The sequence below is a fragment of the Spea bombifrons genome, chromosome 3, assembly GCF_027358695.1.
Source record: "Spea bombifrons isolate aSpeBom1 chromosome 3, aSpeBom1.2.pri, whole genome shotgun sequence".
NCBI classification, from domain to species: Eukaryota; Metazoa; Chordata; class Amphibia; order Anura; family Pelobatidae; genus Spea; species Spea bombifrons.
Window position 1 is genome coordinate 25,606,782 of NC_071089.1, and position 25,572 is coordinate 25,632,353.

Genomic DNA, 25,572 nt, shown 5'->3' on the forward strand with positions numbered 1-25,572 from the left:
AGAAGAGGAAGTAGATAGTGAGAACGGTAGTAGAGGGGGTAGACAGTGAGTAGGGAAGGAGAGGGGGTAAATAGTGAGAAGGGGAAGAGATTATGAGAAAGGGAGGAGAAGGGTAGATAGAGGGAGTAGGTTGTAAGAAGGGGGAGAGATTGTGAGAAAGGTGGGTAGTAAGAATATTGAAATAAATAAAGAGTAAGATAATGAATGAAGTAATGTGTGGATGAATTGTGTGAATGGATGAGAGAATGAATGCATGGTGTGTGGGTGAATTGTGTGAATAAGTAAAAGAATAAATGAATTAATGTGTGGATGAATTGTGTGAATGAATGAGAACTTATTAATTAATGTGTGGATGAATTGTGTGAATGAGTGAGATAACTAATGAATTAATGTTTGGATGAATTGTGTGAATGAGTGAGATAACTAATGGATTAATGTGTGGATGAATTGTGAGAATTAATTGTGAGAATGCATTAATTAATATGTATAAATGATTTGTGTGAATGTGTGAGAAAATGAATAATTGTGTGAAGGAAGGAATTATGTTAATGAAAAAGTGAATGAGTGAGTCACTGCATAAGTGTTTTTTTTGCAGTAAGGTGCCTAGTTGGGTAAGGTTTGCTTGTTCATATGTAGATATGAACAAGCAAACCATATATGACACAACAAAGTGTAAGCACGCGTGAATGGGTTGAGTTCCAATACTGTGCCAATGAAGCTAAATATAGGTAGAACATAGACATGTCCGCAAATATGCCACACTTTTAGTACCTCTGTTAAGTATTTTACTCAAGTAGAGGGTGATGTGAGTTGTAGAACATTAACACAAACCATTCATCTTTTAAATTTAAAATACAAAACATAAAATTATGTAAATAAATCAATATATATTTACATTCTTACATTTTTTAATTTGGGGAGGGGGTACCTGATCACGGTCAGCCACTTGTCCAGTATGCTACATAGCTGATCTTACAATAGATCAGCTGGCAGCATAGTGTCTTTTTTTGCTTTTTTCCATGTATGTGGTTGGTATTGAATGGGTTAATCAATGCTGCAGCGCAGTCGCCATCCCTCGCATTAATTTCAGTCTTGGAACATTTTGGTTTCGGATGCTTAGACAAAAATCATACAAAGCCCTCTTACCACAAGAGAAATCAGAATTATTGGGATAAAACCTATAATTACAGAAGGAAGGATAATATATGCCTCACTCAATAATTACAATTTATGATAACACCACTCCCTTTTGGTGCTGATATTTTGAGAGGCCACTTCTCTATATGATCACATTTTGGACAATTTTCAGTTGCAAAAATCATGACTCCAACAAAACGTTTGAAACTATATTTGACCCTGTTGAAAAGCTCAGTTGTTTTAAAACAAAATGTAATATACACAAACACTCTTGCATTATGTTAACTCTCATGGATTTACATTTTAGCTACCTGGTTACCCAATTTCAAAAGCCCGGGTTTGGGATTTAACAATATCTCAGGTTTTCTTGCTGGTATATCACAATTATGATCCTGCTTGAAGACAGGTGTTTTTATTAAGAATATATTTTATCTTAGTTACCTTCAGATTACCTGGGTTTTATTATTTATTTATTACTTGTCATTAAATTTAATCTGATCTTCAACTAAGTACAATACACAAAACACAGTCTGTTTCAACTAATAACACTTACACAATAATGCTAACTGAAACGTAATCTAAACCAGTAGACCACCCAGTAACCACCTTTAGCAGTGGTTTCTCCAGCAAAGTGCTACCAGATCAGTGTACCCAGCTCGAGTCAGAACTGCAGCACGTCTGACGGCTCTTCAGTATAAAGTCTCTCACCTCTACCCCTATCATCTGCAGACTAATGGGCTCTGTAGTTGAATGAGATCCATGAACAGATGCTCTTGGCATTCACTAAAAGGCAAAGGGAACCAGGAGAAGTCATTTCCCCTGCAAGGTGCAGCACCGAGGTGTGACACCACGGAAACGTGTGCAGTCATGTATGTTGATGAGCTGTGCAAAGAGTTAAAAACCTTACTGGGGTTATACCATTCTAACCCCAGGGAGGCACAAGCCCAGCAGAAGCCATATCCAGCAGAATGAGTTCCAAGTAGGGCAGCAGGAAATTCTGTCGATTATAGCAAGGCCCTGGCTTCCTTAGTGGTGTCCTCCAGTGAACACCTTTCTTGTTCATAGTTTTACTTAAGGTAGATAAAGATGTTCCAGGGATTTCTATCTCTTTACCTAAAACTCTAGGACTCTTAATAACCTTAAATCAAGTTTGCAGGACGCCCACTGCTAGAGCAACAGTGCTGAACTGTCACTGTTTATCTTACCGTGGGCTGATGAACACCAAGGCTATCAGAGATACTTTTGTAACCCTTTCCAGCTTTATGCAGGTGAATTCTTCATCTTATGTCCTCAGAGATCGCTTTTGAGGCATGGTTCACATCGGGCGATACTTCTTGTCAATGGCAAACTTGGGGGCAGCTCTGACCAACTAGTCCAATCTCATTTTGTAGATTGGACTTCCGGTTAGCTGACTCCTGACTTCAATTAGCTTTTGGAAAAAGTTATTAGCCTTTTGCACTGTGAATGTTTACAGCGAGTGTTCAATAAAGACATAAAAGCGTTAATGTGTGTTGTTAGTAAAAGTACACTGTGTTAATCTATTGTTGTAACAGTAGTAGTTGAAGATCATTTCAAATGTAATGACCAATTTATGCAGCAATCCAGGTAATTTCAAAGGGTTCACATACTTTTTCCTGCAATTTGTCACTACAGTATGGTTAATTTAAAAATGTCTGAAGTCACTTCACTCTCTCTAGTCTCTATATATAAAACTTATGTTGCTGCTCTCACGGGCACAGAGATCAACTGCAGACCTGGATCATTTTAAGGCTAGTAGTCACATGCTCCATTAAGTCATAAATCAGGCACCTTTGCAGTGAGGTATATCCCCAGTCCAACTTCCGTTTTTCTGGCACAGTCTGCTGCTGGACCCGATGAGCTGGTATCCGGGGTCACATGTGTAATGCACTTCATGATCCACCAAGTATTTGGAGCCAAACTTCTTTCCGTTGACAGGGGTTTCCAAGGCCGGACAAGCAACTAAAATACAGAATGAAAACCATTGGTGTATGTCTGGTACATTTGTACACATACATCCAGTAGCAGTTCCTGGATCCTTCACTACAGATAGTACAAGTAGTTGAGGATGTTACAAAAGAAAATATGGAAATGTTTAATCAGGTAGTATAGGTTTGTAAAGTTTACACTGTATATTTAGACATATTATGCCTCCTGCTGCCTACATACATTTTGGTTATGCGTTCCCTTCCCGACGCACGTATGTATCAAAGAAGAGATGGGTGACGGAACCTCTTTAACGTTCTTAAGTAGTATCGATCGTCAACTGGCAGCAGTCACATTTCAAGTTGAGAGTGGACAAAACATGTTTGCTGTATCTGGCTTGTGTGTTGTCAGACAGCTAGGTAGCCATACAATACATTTTTTCTTCTGTATTAGCCCCATACCTGGTTGTGGGTCTGGGTTTGCTTTGTTGACTGCATTCTGCAAAGTATTCAGCCTACTTTTCATGACTCGAATTCCATCGGCAAACCGCGTCTCTTGCCCTTTTAAGAATTGTTGCATCTGTCGGATGGCTGCCAGTAGCTGCTGTTTGTTTAGACAGTTCTGTGGTTAAGAAAAAAATGATAAGTATGACAGCATTGAGGTATATCATTTTCTTCAGTTATAAACAGAAACCAGACACCCTGTTATAAAGGTGCGATAGCCAAGAAACATTTCATTTTAGTGAGAGAAACACCTGTGGCTCCTGTGTTTCTGTTTAGGACCTACGTAGCAAGTTACAAAAATCCTACCTACTTAGGTACAACTCCTTAATAAAGATCTTTCACCTAATTTGCTGAATTTCCAGAAGAAAGCAGAGAGCTGCCTTAATGTTGAAAAAAGGGCTCAGATATGTCAGAATGTTGTTATGTATTTTTTATCCCTTAAGGACAATAGGCGGTCCCTAAACCCATTGAAAACAATGCATTTTGAGCCCATACATGTACGGGCTTTGTCATTAAGGGGTTAATAGATCAGCTCCAGCCTTTAAAACACTATTAATGAATTAGCCAATAGCGATCTTGATATTTTATCCGTTTTAAAAGTCCCAGTTTATAGTATAAAGTTCCAAAGCTTTATAACTTCAACACTCATTGATATTTGAGGAGGCGAAAACACATTCTTTGGATTATATTTGAGTTTGCATTATATGTTAATATTTTGATATTAATCCCGCAGTGTTGATAAACACATACAGTATTTATAGTTTAGAGAAAATTACCCGCAAGTAACCTTTAGGGAGGCAACAGTGCGTCCAAAACGCTTCTGGCGACAATAAATTGAGCATTAAATCTATCTATATCTATCTATCATCTATCTGTCTATCTATCTATCTATCTATCTATCTATCTATCTATCTATCTATCTATCTATCTATCTATCTATATCATTGTGAAACTTTACACTACAACATCAATCTACTGTTCCTCTAATCCCTGCTAAATGAGGCTATGTAGAATAAAATACATTATTTTTTTTTTTAGAGACAAAACATAAAAAGTCTCCCAAAGTTGCCATAAATACATTCAAATATTTTCTGAAATGTAAAAATAGTTTCATAAGCCTATTGTACTTCTAACATAACACTAAAGCTAAAAGGGAAATCTGCGATTGTTGGATAACTTTCCAGATTTTTTAAAGGAAAAATCTGCCAAGGGTGTGATCTTGCCACAATGACAATTTTTTTATTATTTTTTTTTTTAAATTACTTTTTATTCAAATGGCCAAACAACCACATAAGAGTTTTCTACCACTGAAAATAAATGTAATTCCTAAATACTTCCTCAACTTTAAATAAGCATTAGCCACTATTAAGAAAGTAGCTTTTCTAGCATAGTCTCATCAGATTATTACTCTCACCTACAAAAGTCTAAGCGTATTAAGTACATCAGTCCGATGCCTACATCTGTATGAGAAGGTTTAGATTCTATTCACAAATCAATAGTAACTTTTTGGTCAGCCACTACTATGTATACATAATATTTCTATTTTGAATAGATGGAATGATTTGGTTCGACGCAGTTCAACAATATTGTTATGGCCAAATGTTGCACATTTCTTGTAAAGACATTGACATCAAAACTTGTTTAGATTTTGTGAAAAAAACTGGGTATCCCTGTATCTTTAACCAGCAGGAATCCTATCAACAGCGTAAAACTGAAACGCAAGATCACCGTTCGTTTAAAATGTCACTCAAGGTAGAAAGTGAAAAAATAAGATTACGTTTAAAACCCACTTGCTAAGGCAGTGATTTATCTTCACGTGCTCTAAACATTTATTGAAACACAATAGAACGTAGTGGCAAAGCCTCTTTTTATTTAATCAGTGATGATAGAGATATAGATCTACTAATTTTAGATGAAAATATGGGATTTGTAACAAAGGATACATTTAAATGCTTAAACCATATGCTAACAGCATGGAAAAGCTCAAATATGAATGAGGAAGCAGAATAAAAGTTGCAATGCATGGTGTTATATTTACAGGAATAAAAGGGATATTTAATGAAGACCTGCAGAGAGGCCTGGGATTTTTACTTGGTTCATTGTCAGCTCGTGTGAGTAGTGAATTACGGTACTTTAAACATAAATGCAGTTTTTCGGCTTACAAATTTTCCATGATAACACAAAGGGCCATTTACCACCCAGGTATTCTGCTCTATTCTCCTCCTCATTATGTTTCTTCCTCTTTCCGCTTCTCCTCTTTCCTCTCATGGTATCATTCCCCTCTCTGCCTTTTTCTTTCCATTGACACCCCCCAGAATTATTTTATCTTAGCTGCCTCCATTTTCCTTCAGAATTGTGTTTTTAATATATAATTATCAGTCGCTTCCATCCTGCCTACCTGCAAGTGGTGGTGGGGATCTTCAAAATCTTCAGCTATGTAGATATTTTCAAACAAAAACTCAAAAAACAAAAACAACTCACCAGTCCTATTGTCCAACAATATAAATTAGTAATATTCATTCGACAGATCTGGGGCAACTTAGGGGTGTTTGGTGGCCCTTAACAAAATGACTTATTATCACAAGTAATACAAATAATAATTATATGTAAACTAATGTCCCCAAATGTATTTTAAATAAATAAGTACAGCCATATGCATTTATATTGAATCTGTGTCAAACTAATATAGGTCTCCCCTTCACCCTCTAAAGGACCCTTAGATCAGTGTGGGCCCTAAGCAGCTGTTTAATCTTCCTAAATGGTAGCCCCCGCTTCCTTCAGATCCGCACCCCTCCTCATGGAGAATAGTGGCCACCATACTTGGAACTGTCCCGGATATATAATCAAAGACATCTTATGGTCACCACTATTACTTCCTACTTAACATCACATTATGGTTATTTTTTATTTTAACGTATAAACACAGAAAATGGAAAGTCTAAAGCAAGTTATTTATTCTCATGGTGCAGGGCTAAAAAAAATATTAAAATATCCATTAATATTTTTTTTCCTTTGTCCATCCAGCTGGAGATTTTCCCATGTAAAGCACATGTTTTCATCATTATACTGCGTAAGTTATTATGATATTGGATTTAGCTCCGTGGAATAACAAAATTAAAATTTATTAGCCTTAAAAAAAAAATCCAGACCGTTAAAACAAATGAAGATGGAGCTAATAAACTTTGTAGGATTTGTAATAATCCTTTAACAGCATTTTATTCTATTTGTGCTAAATGCTGTTTTAAAAAGTACAGCAAGTTTTGAATTAACTTTACTTGAGTAGAACCCTGAACTCTGGTGAACCTCTAAGCAGTCAAACCACTGTCCAGAACTATTCTTATGTAACCCCAATGAACCTTAGAACGGAAATAATGATTTCCTCAATAAAACGGGTCCCAGATTCCTCTCTAAGAAAATATGGATTTGTTCCGACAGAGAGTGTTGGCAGGAGATTTTTAACTCTCACTCTTTACAATTCATCATGAAGGGCCAACACTGGCAAGTTTCTCTAGGTGAAGGGCTGAGCTGGCCTTGTATAATGTATAGTTCAATATGTAAGCCGACTGAAAAAATCCCACTGATTTGCAAGCCAAGTTTTTAAGAAGCTCCCAGGATTTAGACCCTTATAATATATAGTGAAGTCAGGATGCTGAAACACAACTCTCGTCTTCCTGATTTGTTGTAAAAAAACAACAACAACAACAGTTACATTTATGTGGGGTTTACTCAAAGAGTTGAAATGCAAACCATGCATTTTTAACTCATATCCATTGTGTTACGAACAACATAAGGTTCCCGTTGACCACTTCATTTTGCAACAGAGTATACTCTCTACTACTGCCTTTATATTTGCGGTGGCCGCTACTTATAAACAGCACCAATTTGATAAATGCCCTTCTAGCCATTTCGTCTCCAAATGCATATGCCTATTTAACTCACCCTCTTAACTGAACACCTTAAAGAGACAGTTTAATGTCCCATGTAGCCTCACAAACAAAGAATATATATTAAACTACTTAAATATTAAATACTAAAATACTATACATATTAAATATTAAATACTATAATATGTATTCCCTCCTATAGATTAAAAAGGCCCAGTAGCCAATTGATGGATTGTGGAGAAAAAAGGCAAATGCATTTGAGAGATTAGGCTCTGCTATGATGACTGGACTGTCCCTTTAACCAACGTTTTGTCTCTATGATCCTCATAACATAAAACTGATATCTGCATATTTCCTAGATTTAAAATTTGGGATTTCCTATTCTATTTGCATATTCAATTCTGACAGCTCCCTAAAGCCGCCAACTACGACAAAACAGGCCTGAACATGAATTTCTGATTACAAAAATCAAAGTCATTGAGTTCAAATAGTTTCCTTTTGTTGTTGGAATTTCAACAGTTTTATCATGATGTTTATAGACTGTAGTTACTTTTGTCAGGTCGCTCTTGGTATTTTAATACATGTCCTAATTCCTGCAAGGTACAGGTTGTTTAAAAATAAAACTGGAGCTGGTATATACGGTATATCGAAATGCCTAGTGGGTGTGACTAGATGCCTAGACCCCGAAAACTCCCCCTCAGGTACGTAGGAAAGGGGCTTACCTCACGGAAACGAGACGGAAGAGGGATAGGAAAGAGAGAATATAGAAATTTAGGGGAGCACAGAAAGTGAACCAAGGGTGGGTTCTGGTGGGAAGAACGTAAACGTAACGCCCTGAAGAGGAGGATGCTGAAGGATGCTAAAGGTCTTACCCCCTAAAACCTCTCCCACAAATACAAGCTGTGAACAGCCTTTACATATATATATATAGATATATATATAGATATAGATATATAGATATAGATATATATATAGATATATATATAGATATATATATAGGATTGGGTTCCTTGTATGATAGGCTACGTATCATCAGACAGCAACTTTTCACTACATAGATAACTTTCAAGGTCTTTGATATTTCCATTGAAAAAAACATAAACTGTAACTAGGCATCAATAGTCTTAGTGCACAAGTTTACCCAATTCGGATTCCTGAATGAAAGCCATCACAATATGTGGTGACATCCTACTTATTGTCACTAGGCTGCACGATACACTTTTCATCTTGTGCAGTTGTTGTGTTTTTTTTTTTCATTTTGGTTGATTGTTGATTTTTTGTGTCCTTTTATTTGTAGTAAGCTGAATTAGCAATTATTATCATACATTAAAATCATGCTTTGCGGTGTATTATGTTTACCCAATATGAAAGGTCAGTGCCTCTCAACATTGTTCTTGCAAAGTAATAATATTGCTTTCAGCAGAATTCCTTTAGATGTGCAATAATTTGACATGTGTGGTTAGGAACTTTAAACCAATACTTGTGAGAATGAGGAACATTGGACAAAGAGTTGAGGAAACAGGAAAAAGAAGCTTGACAAATACTGAAATACTGACATATCATAAATTTTACATTTGGGTTGTGGATATGACAGGCAAACATCTGATACTCATTAAAATTTGGAAAAGGCAGTGTTTTTGAAGCTGCATACAATGTAATAGAGAAGGGGAATGTCTACCTGGTGAACTAAACAGTTGGATGCGACAGAAAATGTGTCAAACTTCTTCTGTATTGTTGTTGACTGTTGATTGGTTCATGCAGCCTTTTTTGATCTCATCTTTCTACATGTTAAGTTTTAAACTAAATATCTCCAGGGCAATTACAATAACAAACAAAAAAAACTATAGGAATTGGTGTATAATCTCTTAGGCTGATTATACTTAGGCCTAGTGGGCAGTAGGTCATCTGTCAGAAAACTGGGAACAGATCACCCTATTGGCCAATTAGGCACCCTGGTTTGCTAACGCTCAATGGGCTAGATGCAAGGGAGATTTCCCAAAACAGACATTTAATCACACATTTACACTCCGAAGAAAGGACCTTGGCTGTGGAGGTAGATCCTAGGGGTTGCTGGGGTCATTGCCCTGGGTCAGGGTAGCACCCCGCCTAAATATATCTTTGGCAGTAGGTAGTTTTAATAAATTATTAATAAACTCTAACAGTGACAGCTTCAATTTAAAGAGATGCTACACTGATAGAAGCCGGTTGAACTTGACTGATTACTGATCAGGAAAAATGGGCAGACCAGATGGGCCGAATGGGTCATACCTGCCATTAAATTCTATGTTACTGTGTACCATAAACCCGTAGACTGACGATTAAATCTTGTTTCAGCGTGTTTATGGAAATACATGTAGATTTTCAGCAGGCGCTCTATATAAGTACAGACATACCATTTATTGATAGGAGGACACAAATTGTATTTCTGCAGCATCTGGAGTAGCAGTGGTTATCTGTCTATGCCAGGTGGTGCTGGTAGAAAACCTAAATGAACAAGCATACATTCTTTCCGTGTGTACAAAATATAAATGATGGTAACTGAGATGTCTTAAAAGCCTCCATAATTATGTCATGTTTTGATGTTTTTCATATTATTAAGTTTCAAACTTTATTCAAAAGGATTCCATAAAAGGCACCAAAAACAAAATCTAGATTTAAAGCTAAAGCTAAAATTCTATTTTTTTTGCAATGCTTGAAGACATATCAAAGTACAAAGTTAGAGTGAATGTTTATTATTATTGGAGAATGCATGGTTTAAACTTCAAAGTGAGGATTGCGAAGCTCTGGAATAAAGATGCTACGGAGGTGGCAAGTACTTTTAACTCAGATCCAAAAATGGCGTCCTGGGTTTTTCAGCTGTACGAAGAAAGTGGTCATTGATCGCTTTCAAAGTTTCTTTATCCCCAGCCACATCAATTGTCGTTAACTGAGTGTTTTTCTGTGACTTATTTGGCATGCCAATCGTCTTTTATGGGGTTAAAAGATGACATATGCCATAAGTTTCGCTGAAGCCAGTCAGAGGTCAGGACTGCTCTGGGACTGCTGATAATGTAGAGATAACACTGAATGCCTATGCCATCTTTGTCCCCACCAGCTTGCCAGCACACTAAAACAGCTTGTCTAGTGACCTAAACAGCTTGTATGCGCCATATTTTGTCAGTACCCCCAAACAGTTTATCTGCATCATCTGTGCCCCAAACAGCTTGCCTGGCCCAAAACAGCTTTTCTGTGCCATCTTGCTACCAAACAGCTTCCCTGTGTCCCCAAAAAGCCGACTTCTGCTATCTTTCCCCCAAACAGCTTGTATGTGCATCCACTTGACAGCCACATATACGTAATTTATAAATTGTAGCATAAAAAATGCAATCAAGCTCGGTAATATAGAAACTGTACCTTTTCAAAGTCAGATGGGGATGCATCATTTGTTTTTCTCTGTTTACACAAATAGTGCACGTGATGCACCATCACAAAAAATCCTTCATAAAACCTCAGTCTCAGTAGATAAATCTCTAACAGGCCAGAGTGCACCTACATAAAATGTTAATGAATAAGGCCACATGTCCTGATGGCATTCACCCAAGAGTTCTACAGAAGTAGGTTATTGTAAAGCCACTGTTTTTATAATGAGGGATTGTCATTGTATATCCTCTGGCACACTGCTTATCATATTATTAAAAAGCAGATTAGAAAAACACCCAACACATTAGAGAGCATAACATCAATAGTGGGTAAATTACTTAAAGGATTCACGATGGAACTCTAGACTATACTGAGATTGAGGCTAACAAAGTATTAATGTGTTAAACATGTGCTATTTGAAATATGCAGTTCGATTTGGAGCACCCATAAATAAAAAAGATGTAATCGAAAAGAAAAATGAAATTGAAAAAAAGAAGTGACACCAAGGATCAATTAAGGTTTGAATCTTTACAGCAGGACAAATAATGTAGAATGGCCATTACCTAAAGACAAATTCTGGCCCCATCTTGAACAGAGTAAGACATTATTTACAGTAAGGGCCATAAAGCTCTGGAATGCACTACTACTACTAGAAGTGATGACTGGGTTCCTTTAAGAATAAACTAGCTCATTGCTTACAAAAGAGTTCATAACAAATTAAAAGTTGTTCATTTATGGAGTGATGAAGCCCATGGAGTCATGAAGAATTTTTTTGTGGTAAAAATTGTCATGTGACTGGACTAGCGCCAATGAAGGGTGTAATACAAGTCCCAGGGATCCTTTATTTTCAGATTTGCATCCAGTGCGTGAACAGCTTATTGGTAGCCTTAAATGAAACATCTAACATCTTGAATTAATGTCATGTTGGACACTTGCTTAAATTAATGTTTCCATGAACACTCCAGATGGCTATTCCCTGTTGGCTTTATAAGCAATATGGGAGTAGAAACTTCCAATTTATTGTAAGTCTCAGATGATGCAATGAGTTAACTTCTAGGAATAAAAAAGAACAATTTTCAGTGTTTCAGTTTTTCCATGTGTCTAATTTCCCGAGGATCCTAATTAAATGTACTCTGTATCCCACCAAGGCATCTGTTTATTATTTTTTCAAAAGACCCTGTTCAAAAGATCATTTTTACTGATTTTAGGTTTATTGAATTAATTATGCAATATACAAATGTTTGCCATATAAATAGTGCAAATATAATTTAGTACAATAAACAAGATTATTAGTTTCAGCACTAAAAATATTTATTATTGAACATTTCAGACCCTTCAGAAAAGACAGAAAGGCAAGCAAAATATGGTTATATACTACTATTGCTAATATTATTATTAATATTATTATTATTATTAAATTCTATTTGGGGCTGGTAGCTTTCCCCTATTTGGCTGCTTGATCCATGTCACATCAGACAAAGCCAAAGAGATGTTGAGACAATGAGATGTTGAGCGCAGATGGGCTTTAACAAGGCTGTATGTCAAATAAAACATTAGTTTGCATTGTTGCTTACATCTTTTGTGATCCCTCTAAATTGGCCTATGTTCTTTTTTATATATATATATATAATGTGCCAGTAATCTTCTTGCCTTGTGCTTGGACATATATATTCAGCTTTTAGGCTCACAATGGGGCAAAGCCTAAGTAAAACGTGAATCATCTACTAATAAAGATGCAAGTACCGTATTTGCTCGATTATAAGACGAGGTTTTTTTCAGAGCAAATGCTCTGAAAAATACCCCTCATCTTATAATCAGGGCCGTCTTATAATCAGACCTCAAATAGAGGTCTGACTAAGATCCAGATGCCCCGCAGCACTGCAGGGGACCTGGATCCTCCTGTCTTATGCCCCCCATTTAACACTCCCCCCCTCAAAATTACCGGTGCTTCTGACTCCACAGTCATGTAGTCGGGGCAGCAGGTAGGCGTCTACGAGTTTCGTGTAGGCAACTTCTGCTGTAGTCGGAAGGAAATGCGGTTAGCAGTGGGGGTTGACTGCGTCCATCACGCAGACCTTCACCGACTGTCAGAGAGGAGAGTTCCCTGCACCGGTGCGGGGAATTCTCTCTGACAGCCGGAAGGTGTATGCGTGATGGACGCAGACAACCCCTGCTGCTCTGCGTAGATGTCTACCTGCTGCCCCGACGACACACTAGGGACTCGGAGTCAGAAGCACCAGTAAGTTTGGGGGGGAGTGTTAAATGGGGGGCATAAGGCATTTCTGTAGGCAGAGTGCTCTATGAAATGCCTTTTAACCCCCTTAATGCCACTCTGCCTCTAGAAATGCCTTTTAACCCTCTATACGCCACTCTGCCTCCTGAAATGCCTTAAACCTCCCTATATGGCACTCTGCCCCATAATATGCCTTTTAACCCCCTAAATGCCAGAGTGGCATATATGGGTATAAGGCATTTCTGGAGGCAGAGTGGCACATAGGGGGTCAAAAGGCATATCATGGGGCACAGTGGCATATAGAGGGTTAAAAGGCCTATCACGCCTTTTAGAGGGTTAAAAGGCATATCATGGGGCACAGTGGCATATAGGGGGTATAAGGCATTTCTGGGGCAGAGTGGCAAGCCTGGGGCAGATGTGCATAACTGGGGGGCAGGTTGGAAAATAAAAGGAAATAAAAAGAAAAAATATTTTTCTCAATCATAGCTTTATTTTTTAAAAAATAGTTTACATGAATTAACATTTGCTTATAAAACTTTTTTCTTATAGGGTCGTCTTATATTCAGGCTTTTTTTCCCCTAAATTAATATTCAGATTTTGGGGGGTCTTATAATCAGGGTCGTCTTATAATCGAGCAAATACGGTAAATGCAATTTAATAAGTACTTTTTAATTAAAGCTAAATGCAAAGTCCTATTTCAGGAGTCCCTGTATAAAAAGTTCAGTCTGATAAAGAACTTAAAATCCATTACAAACAGGCCCTGGTAAAATCAAAGTACAATTTATTTTAACCGATTGTGTGCAGCAGGGCAATTTAATCTGTCTGATATATTAACCCTGGCAAATGTATACTACTTAGTGTAAACACGTAAACAGTCAAATACTGCATATAGCACACGGGACTGTGATCACAAGTGGTAACATTTTTAACCATATAACTGTGTAACGTCTGCTTTGGATTTTTGTTTAATAAAAAAAGATATTCACTGGATACAAAGCTGAATTGTGCAGCACTGGGATAGAAGAATTTAAACTACAATGGAATTTTAGGTATTCTGGCAAACTTCCCATTGGCTGTATCATACCTTTGATGAAAAAGCTAAATAATACAAACCATTTCACTGTGTCAGTCATAGATTGACTGGAGTTTCCATCTGAAAGCTCACAGGGAATTCTTACCAAAACAATAATGAGGCAAGCCTATTTAAGCAGCAATATGAAAAAAATAGTATAGTAATAGAACCAAAAGAATATTTTCCTCCCTAAGTATGTTGCAATGGATTAGTTCCAGATTTTCACAAAGCAATTTTAAAAAAAATACCTCAAATATTTTGTTTAATTATTATTGGGGTTCATTTACTGATGCTAGTGAGAATTAGATTGGCAGAAATTAAAGCTGTGATAAAATTATTTCTTCATACAGTATCACCTACATCAAATATTATGTATGATATGCAGAGGCGTATCTACTGAAAATAGCGCCTATGGCAAGCACTGAAATTGCGCCCCTGTCCAAATATCTAAAACCCATTTATTAGCCCCTGCTGCCCATATATATATATAAATATTAGTCCCTGCTGCCGATAGCAGGTATAGATAAACACACAAACCCAGATCAATTGAAATTCACTTGTGATCTCAGCACTGAAGGTATATATCAAATAAACTGAATAAGACATATTAACCCTGTATTTGCAGGTATACATAATAATGTATGGAAACATAGCATAGCAGATTTGGATCTACAGAATAACACAAAAACCCAGCTTTGCAGGTATAGATCAATTGGAATTCACATAAAACACAGCAGTAAAGGTATATTTAAAACCCCCTAAATTACAGGCATAGATCACAGGTTGCACACCCCAAAGCCACCCCTGGCGTCCACACTGCCCACATAGAACCTGACCAGCACCCAGATAACACACATAAGATTTGCCATCTTTGTCCCCAAATAGCCCAGCACAAGTCAACTTTGTCCCCAAACAGTCCGGCCAGTGCTATCTTTGTCCCTGGCTGTGACATCTTGGTCCCCAAGGCTCAAGCCTCCTGCTAGTGCCATCTTTGCCCTTCCACAATTATACATCTATGATACACACAAACACTTTTTACACACTAATTCACACTTTCATTCAGACAACTCATCCACACATTAACTCATGCTCTCTCTCATTCAGACAGTTCATCCACACATTAACTCATGCTGTTCCTCATTCAGACAACTCATGCTCTCCCTCATTCAGACAATTCATCCACACATTAACTCATGCTCTCCCTCATTCAGAAAATTCATCCACATATTAACTCATGCTCTCCCTCATTCAGATAATTCATCCACATATTAACTCATGCTCTCCCTCATTCAGACAATTCATCCACATATTAACTCATGCTCTCCCTCATTCAGACAATTCATCCACATATTAACTCATGCTCTCCCTCATTCAGACAACTCATCCTCATATTAACTCATGCTCTCCCTCATTCAGACAACTCATCCTCATATTAACTCATGCTCTTCCTCATTCAGACAACTCATGCTTTCCCTCATTCAGACAATTCATCCACATATTAACTCATGCTCTCCCTCATTCAGATAATTGATCCACATATTAACTCATGCTCTCCCTCATTCAGACAACGCATCCTCATATTAACTCATGCTCTTCCTCATTCAGACAACTCATGCTCTCCCTCATTCAGACAACTCATCCACATATTAACTCATGCTCTCCCTCATTCAGACAATTCATCCACATATTAACTCATGCTCTCCCTCATTCAGATAATTCATCCACATATTAACTCATGCTCTCCCTCATTAAGACAACTCATCCTCATATTAACTCATGCTCTTCCTCATTCAGACAACTCATGCTTTCCCTCATTCAGACAATTCATCCACATATTAACTCATGCTCTCCCTCATTCAGACAATTCATCCAAATATTAACTAATGCTCTCCCTCATTCAGATAATTAATCCACAAATAACTCATGCTCTCCCTCATTCAGACAACTCATCCTCATATTAACTCATGCTCTTCCTCATTCAGACAACGCATGCTTTCCCTCATTCAGACAATTCATCCACATATTAACTCATGCTCTCCCCCATTCAGACAACTCATCCACATATTAACTCATGCTCTCCCTCATTCAGACAACTCATGCTCTCCCTTATTCGGACATCTCATCCACATATTAACTCATGCTCTACCTCATTCACTCACTCAATGCATCCACACATTAATTCACACTCTTTACTTATATCTACCCCTCTCCCTCCCTTGTCACTTTCTGACCCCTTTCCCTACTACTCTCTTCCTCAATATCTACCCTCTCTACCCCCTTTCTCACTATCTACCCCCTCTCATTCCCTTATCACTTTCTACACCCTCTCCCTCCCTTATCACTTTCTAGCCCCTCTCCCTCCCCCTACTCACTATCTACCCTCTCCCATTTGTAGTTCTCTCACCTTGAGGTCCAGCGACGGGAGCATGAGGCTTCTGTCTTCCTGCACTGCTGCGGTGCCCACTGCTGAGCGCCGGAATATGACATCATATTTCGCCGCTCAGCAGTGAAGCAGCGGGCACCAGTGAGTGGCTTTTAAACGCTGCCTTTTTGTTTGTTTATTTGATGCGGGGGAGAACTCCCTGTGTTTGTCTTCATGTTTGTCTTCATGGGGGGAAAAATCTTTGTATTCCACGAATATTCACCCGTTCCTGTGTTCGGTTAGGGCGAATATTTGTGTACATTCTTCATGTTCAGTTTTTTTCTTTGTTTTTTGTCGTTTTTTGTAGAAGGGGTTAATACGGGGTCAATGTGGTACGCACTGCGTAGCAGCTTTGGCGCCACGATTTTAAATGTCCGTACAAGCAACTCTATTGGTCGCTGACAGGGGCCTCCTCTGCCACCTACCAATGAAGTGCACCTGTACTTCATTGGTTGCTGGCAGACGAGCCCCCTGCTGGCGACCAATAGAGTCGCTCGTACAGACTTTTAAAATCCTGGTGCCGCAACTTGGCCGGGAGAGACCACTGGTCTCCCCAGGCCAAGTTGTGCCGTCAGGAGTTAAAGGGCCGTACGAGTGAGTCTATTGGTCTTCTGCAAAGTGCCTCCACTGGCAGAGGACCAATGCTGCGTAGATAAGGTAGGATAGATGGGGAAGGGACCAGGGAGATTAGTAAACGAAGATGAACACAAAGATACTTCGTGTCGTGTGTCTTCGTATACGTTTTGCCGCCGCCATGTTCATATGTTTGGAATTCGGCCTGAACAACAAAAATGCACCCTTCATGTTCGTTTTCATGTCTGCCCGAATACGAATGCACAAGTCTAGTTTTAATACTTAAAAGCATCTGATGTTAATTAGAGAGGCCAACACATATGCATTAAAGATTTGCATTCCAGAATTTCTCTGGAAGTTACTCTAGCGTTTGGAATTTCTGAAAAGAATCCTGATCTTCACATTATTCCTGGAAATACCTATGGAAAAAATGTTGATTTCCAATATACGCTTTTACTTGTACGGTCAGTACATTTTCATCTGCCACATAATGTGATCTGTCTACACGCATTTCTTAAGCCCAGAATTCTATAGTTGTCTAAACTATGTTTTCCTTTATTCTAGACATTTTAAAAACACTCGGCCAGGGCCGTACCTAGAGTATCTGCCGCCGGGGGGAACCTATATGTAGCACCCCCACAAAAAAACTAGGAATCTAAAAAAAATACTTAAACTTATTTAATTTATTTTTAATGTAAATAAAATAAATAACATTTACTGAACAGATATGGTACAGCTTAACTCCTATCACTATATACTAAGCCAGACATTGAGGGTGGTACAGCATAACCCCCATCACTATATACTGAGCCAGATATTGATGGTGGTACACCTTAACTCCTATCACTATACACTAAGCAAGACTTTGATGTGGTAGGCCTCTGCCCCTAAAATAGCCTGTCTGTGCCACCGCTGCCCCTTTAGCAGCCTGTCTGTGTCAACTCTGTCCCTGAAACAGCCTGCTTGTGCCAACTCTGCCCCTGAAAAAGCTTGCCTGTGCCAACTCTGCCCTGAAACAGCCTGCCTTTGCCAACTCTGCCCCTTTAGCAGCCTGCCTGTGTCACCTCTGCTCCTTTAGCAGGCCTGTGCCACCTCTGCCCCAGAAACAGCCTACCTGTTTAAAATATGCCCTATTAGCAACCTGCCTGTGCCATCTCTGCCCCTAAACAGCCTGCCTGTCCCATTTCTGCCCCTAAACACTTACTCACACTAACAGCATGCCTGTGCCACCTCTGCCCCTTAAACCAGCCTGTCTGTGCCAACTCTGCCCCTGAAACAGCTTGCCTGTGCCAACTTTGCCCCTTTAAAAACCTGCCTATGCCACCTCTTCCCCTTTAACAACCTGCCCGTTTCGCCTCTGCCCCTAAACAGCCCGCCTGTCCCATTTCTGCCCCTAAACACTCACTCACTTCATTCATTCACCCATTCACTCTCCCACACCCATTTACCTCTCTTGCAGATTTCACTGGTCCAAGGGCCAGCCAAGCATTACTGGGGCGGCACCCTAACACAGGTCCGCAACTCACTGCTGTGGTGTCCGCACACTGTGTGAAGAAACCCTTTTCCCGCCCAGGTGGAGCCTGAACCTGTGTGGGAAAAGTGTTTTCTCTCACAGTGTGCGGGTGCCATTAGGGTAAGCTGCGGGCCTGCATTAGATGACCGTCGCAGCACTCCCCTGATGAGTGGCACCCAGGGTGGACCGCCACCCCCGCCCCCTTTTAGGAATGCTACTGTTGCTTTCCTTTTGTATCTGCTGGAGAAAACAATACTATCTTGTTTGGGGTTTTCTACATCCATTGATTATACAACCTCATGGCCCTCTAAAGCTGGGTGGCCCTTCAGGTAAGTTAGGCTGCCTGTCCTTCTAGGTACACTTTTTTTAAGGAGCTAGGCAGGTAGGTTGCCTTCAGCAAACAAACTGCCTTCTGCCACATTCAAATATTTCAAATTTTGACTCGTCACTTTAGAGCGCCTGCTGCAATTTTTCTTCCCCCCAGTTCCTGTGTTTTTATGAATAGTTAAGTCTCTTGGCCTTGTTTCCACGTCGGAGGTTCCATAAAGACCGCTTCTGACCAGACTGCTCCAGACAGTAGATGGGTTTACAATAAAATTGTAACTGTGTTCTACAAGAATGAAAGATAATATAAAAACAGGGTACTTAGCTTTTTAACCCTTCTATTCATTCATCGGAACACATATGTGGTAGCTTCCCCAAGAACTCTTCCTTCAAAAAGCCCCTTACAACAGATATATGGAAAAACAGAACAAATTCTGGGGATACAGCTTTAAAAGTACTCTGTAAATAGAATAAAAACCCAAAAAACCAAATAAAAACACAAATGGTGCAATAACGTTTAAAAGGCTTAAAACAGCCCCCACTAGTTGTGCCACACTCACAAGATTGTAGTAGGTACTGCGCCTTTAAGATAGCCTGTATCTTAGGAATCCTGGAGGTTTGCTGGAACTTTTAAAACCACTTCAAAGTTTTAAAAACCGGTCATCTGCTGGATACAAATGAATGGCCGGCAGGGTATCTTCCAAAAGTTCTTTATTTACAATAGCCCATTAAAAACACTTAATGCTTTAAGAAACTTAACCTCCAGCCCTGCTACAGTAAGCACATAACATACTCACTGCTTCTTCTATTTCACCTCCTCATAGCAGTAGTGTTGTGATGGACCCTCTAGTGGTGCCTGCACTGGGCAATCTGGAAATGTGGTCACCCTACCTGTGGAGCAGTGTTTGGTCACTACCCACTCCTTTCAAATCTATTTGGAGTCCACACCTTATTGGAACCACATTCCATTTTGTACCTTTTAAAGAGAGATAGAACTTATCAAGCATGGGAATCAGACCAAATATACAAAAAACACACACACACTTTACTATATATTGATAAGGTCATCAAGCAACAGCTTATATTTCATTTCTCACAAGTTCATCTTGGTGGGTGGTTCATAGTTACATATTTAATTTTTAAGTTGAAAAAAGACATACAGTCCATTATGTCCAACCAATCCACAAAATATTATTATTACGAAATATTAGTTGATCACGAAGAATGCAAAAAAAACAAAAACATTGTGACACTAACATCTTCTCAAAGGGAAAAAAAAATCCTCTTTGACTCCAAGGCAGTGTGACTCATCCTTACCTTGTTTTTTCACTCGTGATAACCCCTTATGCATTTCATATATAGAAAAACATCCAAAGGTTTTTTGAATATATTGATTGAATTTGCCAAAACTACATCAGATGGAAGTCTATTTAGCACCCTACCAGTAAAGAAATATTTTCTATACTTTAGACGAAGGCTCCTTTGTTCCAATCTAGAAAATGATCTCTGCATTGACCTTAAACATACTTGAAAACAATCCAAATTTGGACAGACTTTCTTCATATCTGAAATATTCCATTCCTTGAATTTTTTGTAGGCCTGTAAACATTTTTATTTCCAGTATCTCCTTGTTGTACCGGTGCCTAAAACTGCACTGTGTATTCTAGATGCGGTCTTACCAATGATTTATAAATAGACAAAATCATGTTCTGATCTGTCTGTTAAACCTGTTCTTTTTAATACATGCCAGCATCTTGCTTTGCCTTAGCAACAGCTGTCTGAGATTGTGCCCAGCTGCAGAGTCTATTGTCAACAAGAACACCCAAATCCTTTTCCACAGAGGATTTACCCAACACACAACCATTAAGAGCATAATTGAGATTTATTTTTCTTACCCAAGTGCATAATTTTACTTTTATCTGTTTTAAAACGCATCGGCCATTTAACTGCCCACTCTCCTATTTTGTCTCAATTCCTTTGTAGAGAAATAACTTCCTGCTGAGACTTTATTACCTTGTATAATTTTGTGCCATCTGCAAAAATTGAGACATCGTTTAACTTTCCAGTACCTTCATCCAAACCATTGATAAATAAATCAAAACGAATTGGCCACAGGACAGGTCCTCCACCTAAGACCCTTTTCCAGCTAGAAAATGTGCCATTTACAACCACGCTCTGTAATCTGTCTTTCAACCAGCTCCCTATCGAAGTATGAATACTTTTTTCTTATCCAGTACGTCTATTGTGTAGCACGATATTATATCCACTGCATTACCTTGATCGATTGAAACTTATCATTTCATAGAAATAAGTTAGTTTGACATGACCTATTACCCATAAATCCCTGTTGACTGTGTGTAATAATATTGTTGTCTGAAACAAAGTCCTGGATTGTATCTCTTAACATTCCTTCAAACAGTTCTCCCACTATGGATGTTAGGCTTACTGGTTGATTGTTTCCCGGCTTTGAACGGGATCCCTTCTTCCACAAAGATTTCGTAAATAGAGTTGGGTGCTGGTGCTTTACATTTAAGTGCTAAACATAACTCAAAGAACTATTATATTCCAAGGTCCTAGAGCTGGTTGGTCTACTTCGTGAGACTCCAGTCTCAGTATGTTTACTGACATAAACATGTCTTTGTTTTTCATGACTTCATACTGTTTTATTTTTAAATATGTAAGTACAGAATTTGAAATACATTTAAAAAAATAAGTCAACTGAATTCCTAGCCATCCAGAAAAGCACTAATAATGAACCCTCTGTTAAAGACCTATATTTAACTTCATCAGTGCATAGCTTTGCCAAGAGTACCAGGCCATTATAAACACTACCTTGTCAAAAAAAGCACCTCGGTTTACTGTTCAAAATATACTCTCTGAAAGGACAGCCATGATGTTAGAAGTAGAAGCCATGGAATCTATTCTATGTAGGGTATATATATTGTTTTTGACAGCCATAGAGCCAGAAATATTCCATTAAAGTAGCAGAGGATAAGAGATCCTCAATTTTCTAGAATTTTTCTTTTCAAATAAAATGAAAGAAAAAGATAAAGAATAAAAGCACCCCAGTCCTCTTATCATGTTTAACGCATACTGGCATACTTCTTACTGCACTGTGATATTTCCAAGGGTTTTGTGGGGGTGTTGTACTTTGATCTACATCAGTAGACATTATTAGGTAGTATGGTGTTGATATCTTACCAATGGCTGTTCTGGAATCTTGCTTCTTGAAGCTAGAAAGCCAAAAAAGATATGTGCAAAGCAGAGGAATCTGAGCATCTTGTGGATGTTATATTATGATTTATTATATCTGCCTAAAACACAGAGAGGCTGTGGTTTGATGAGATGCATCAGAAATCATCTTGATACTTTAAAGCTGCAACCTAGTGTTAAGAAGTGAATTGTTTTGAACATCTGTGTTTTTTTTTTAAAACATTGTAAATTCCCCCTTTGTACAGTAAAAACATCTGGTTAATCTAAAAAAAAAGTCAGATTATAAACTAAGCATCAAGTCGGTGAAGCTTTTGGACTTTTGCTATGATTAGATTATTATTATGTAATTTATATATAATTAATATATATTTAATTACGGTATATAACACCATCATTCTTCTGCAACACTGCACAGTTGTTAAACAGAACATAACCATGTAATAGAGTTACAGAAACAAAAGGTGGGGAAGGAGGTTGGTGTATATCACACAAGAGGTGAAATGACCCAATACATCATCTGCATGTGACAAAGCATTGATTGCGTTCTTCAAGCAAATGCATTATTGACACAAATCATTTATCAGTGGGTGTGCTAATTTCCTAATATTAAGATACATTTTATGCTATATATAGGTTAATATCTCATTTATATTAAAGTACTTTATGATGCATTTTTTTTTCTTTTTTTTGAGAGCCCAAGGATTTGTGTTCTTTGACTTCAACTACAGTGCCAGTAAAAAAAGAGTGGTCGGTGCTCCAAACAGTGGTAGGACAGTGGAGCCGAGTCCCCAATATATGTGTTTTCTGGGGCTGCACTCTCCCAAAGGGATATGCAGCTCCTTCCTTCCCACTTAGGCAAAAGCCTTGGGTGGGCCGGATCTCCCCTAGAGGAGACCTACTGAAGTCTTGGAGTCCATAAACTTTATGCATACTTTGTTGAGGATACTGCCTGAGACACTAGAAACATTTGCCTGAGGTCCAGTGATTCCAGTCACTGATTGGCTGATTAAAGCACTCCCATTAAAATCAATGTGAGCACTTTCTGTTCATTTGTGTGGGGTCTGGGTAGACCCCTGCCTGCAGCATTCACTAAGCCAATGCTGGAGCTGACTGGCAGTGACTATATTATGAAAATGGAGATGTGCACAAGATCTTGTGCATGGAAAATAGATGGGGGTGACGTGCAGGCAAATGAGGGCAAATGCATATGGAGGGATTCTGCAAACTCCTGCAATGGAATGCATTAAAGTGCATATTATTAGTATTCTTAGTATTATTATCATCTTTATATAGCCCCAATATATTCAAGGTGTGTGACAAAACTAGAATTAACAGACTGAAACATACTAGTAGGTTGTTGTGCTTCACTGTTAACAATGTCATGTTATGTATTTCACCTAAGTCAAGCAATCCGCTAAAATGCATAATAATGCAAGGCTCTTATGCTGCTCATCCATGTTTTATATAATCAAGGTATATGTCTGTAATTAACTATTTCTTGCAAAAGAACAAAAATGCTTTTACATCTGATATTAAATCAGCATTTATCAATCAAAAACTCACACTGATTGAAAATAAGATTAACCTAATCCCATCCATGCATCTGTCCCCTCAGTGTGTTACCCTCTCCCAAATTGCTGAAAGTCAATTCCCACCTTCCCACCTATACACCACCTTCTCAAGTGCTACTTTTGTTAAGTTGGATCTAAGCTTCTGACCCTCTGGCTTTAAACTATGATGCCTTACCCTAACATTTCTTCTCCTGCACACTAAATCCCTTTATGTATTAAAATGTTACTATCACACTCCTTTTCTGCCTTTGTCAGACTAGTTATACTTGGTAGCACTTCCCTGCACTCCCAGGGTATCATTATACATTTGGATATGGGGTATCCAGCATTGTACACAGTACTGAAAGAGAGTTCTCTTACCAGTGAGTGTAAGAACCCCTTCTAAGAAATACAATAATTTAGGCATTTTTAAAGTGATACCAAACTGTCAACATAAACTCAAAGAAAGTCTGCTAAAAGGGTAAGATAGATGCTCCCAAAAAATACATTTTAGACAGAACAAAAATAAGGATGAGTTCATCAACAAAGTTGTAGCAGGAAATAAATTATTTGTAGATGATTAAACCTTATGTAATTTACAGGTATTCTGCCCTTTAAGTCAACTACACATAAAACATAACATTTATAATAAAAAAGTATGTCAGAAAGTGGATCTGCCTTACCATACCTGAGCAGCCTTAGACTCCTGGAAGGCTATAAGACAAAGGAACAGAAGAACAGTGTACTGTACTCCAGAGGTCATGCTGACAGGTCCACAGAGCAAGAATAAGTCAAATTGATGAAATCCAAAAAAAAGATATTTCTTTTTCTTCTTTAGTGTCCTTTGAGATCCTCAATCAAATATTTCAAAAGCATGCATTAACATTCAAATCAAACTGCATGACTACTGATTAGGATCTAAGCTGATCATGCTGGAGAATCAGAAGTCATCTACACCAGGTCTATAGTGGATCCCAATACTGCTGCTGAGAACAGCTTTGAGGGAGTGCTGTCAACACCTCCAAGTAGCTGTCTTTACCTTACTGTGTCTTTCTATCCCTCCCACATTTTTTTTCCTTCCTGAAACATTCAGAAGGTGTAAATAGAATTCCCTCTAGAAAGACTAGCCAGTGTCTGTAGACAATCCCCGTTCATCTCTAAAGCAACCCTTTCACTAAAGTGAGAAGCAAATTTCTGCTCCTTATGTTCACATAAATCCTTGGAATTCAGCTCAGAAAGACTGCAGTGAAAAGACAGAATGCACATTCATAGGAGCCTATCCTCTGTTGAGCATAAAGTATTTCAATTACATGTAATGAGCAGAAAGGGTTATTTCAATGAGTTCCTATGTTTTCTATTTGTGTATCACACATAGTGTAGTTTTGTTACATGGCAAGATACACACATTTAACCATTTGTGGTGCACAACAAATAGTCTATATTAAGATGAAGCTGTGCAATTATTCCCAAACAGGTTTTGATTGTATTCCCTCTGTCCTAATGCCAGTAGACAATGAGTACATGTTTTATCCCCTTGGGTATCATTTACCCCTTGGGTATCATTTACTTATATTTTGTTTGATGTATCAAAATAATATTATACATTTCAGTTGTGTAATAGATGTGTAGTTGATACATATAAACATTCACCAGGAGACAAAAATAATCCTTAGGGAAATGCAATGGGATAGTGGAATCACAGCCTTTTTATGGAATTGCGTTGTTAGTTTAATTTACTATAACTAATTTGTGTCAATCAACATAATCATAGTTTACAATAGGGTACAGATAACCTAATGGAGAGA

General features: G+C 38.3%; 1 protein-coding gene across 2 annotated transcripts in view; it reads right to left on the reverse strand.

Moving 5' to 3' along the window:
* The window catches only part of FBLN7 (fibulin 7), a 32,986-nt gene extending 7,975 nt beyond the window's left edge, over window positions 1–25,011 (reverse strand). The window contains exons 1-3 of one of the 2 annotated variants that reach the window (XM_053458708.1): window positions 24,456–25,011; window positions 3,543–3,702; window positions 2,947–3,117 (exon numbers count right to left, since the gene is read on the reverse strand). In XM_053458708.1, coding sequence (XP_053314683.1) covers window positions 2,947–3,117; window positions 3,543–3,702; window positions 24,456–24,530 — 406 coding nt within the window. In that variant the 5' untranslated portion in view covers window positions 24,531–25,011. Of the gene's footprint in view, window positions 1–2,946; window positions 3,118–3,542; window positions 3,703–24,450 lie in introns of both variants that reach the window. The other variant, XM_053458709.1, reaches the window with a different exon arrangement.
* Between the last annotated feature and the right edge of the window lie 561 nt (window positions 25,012–25,572).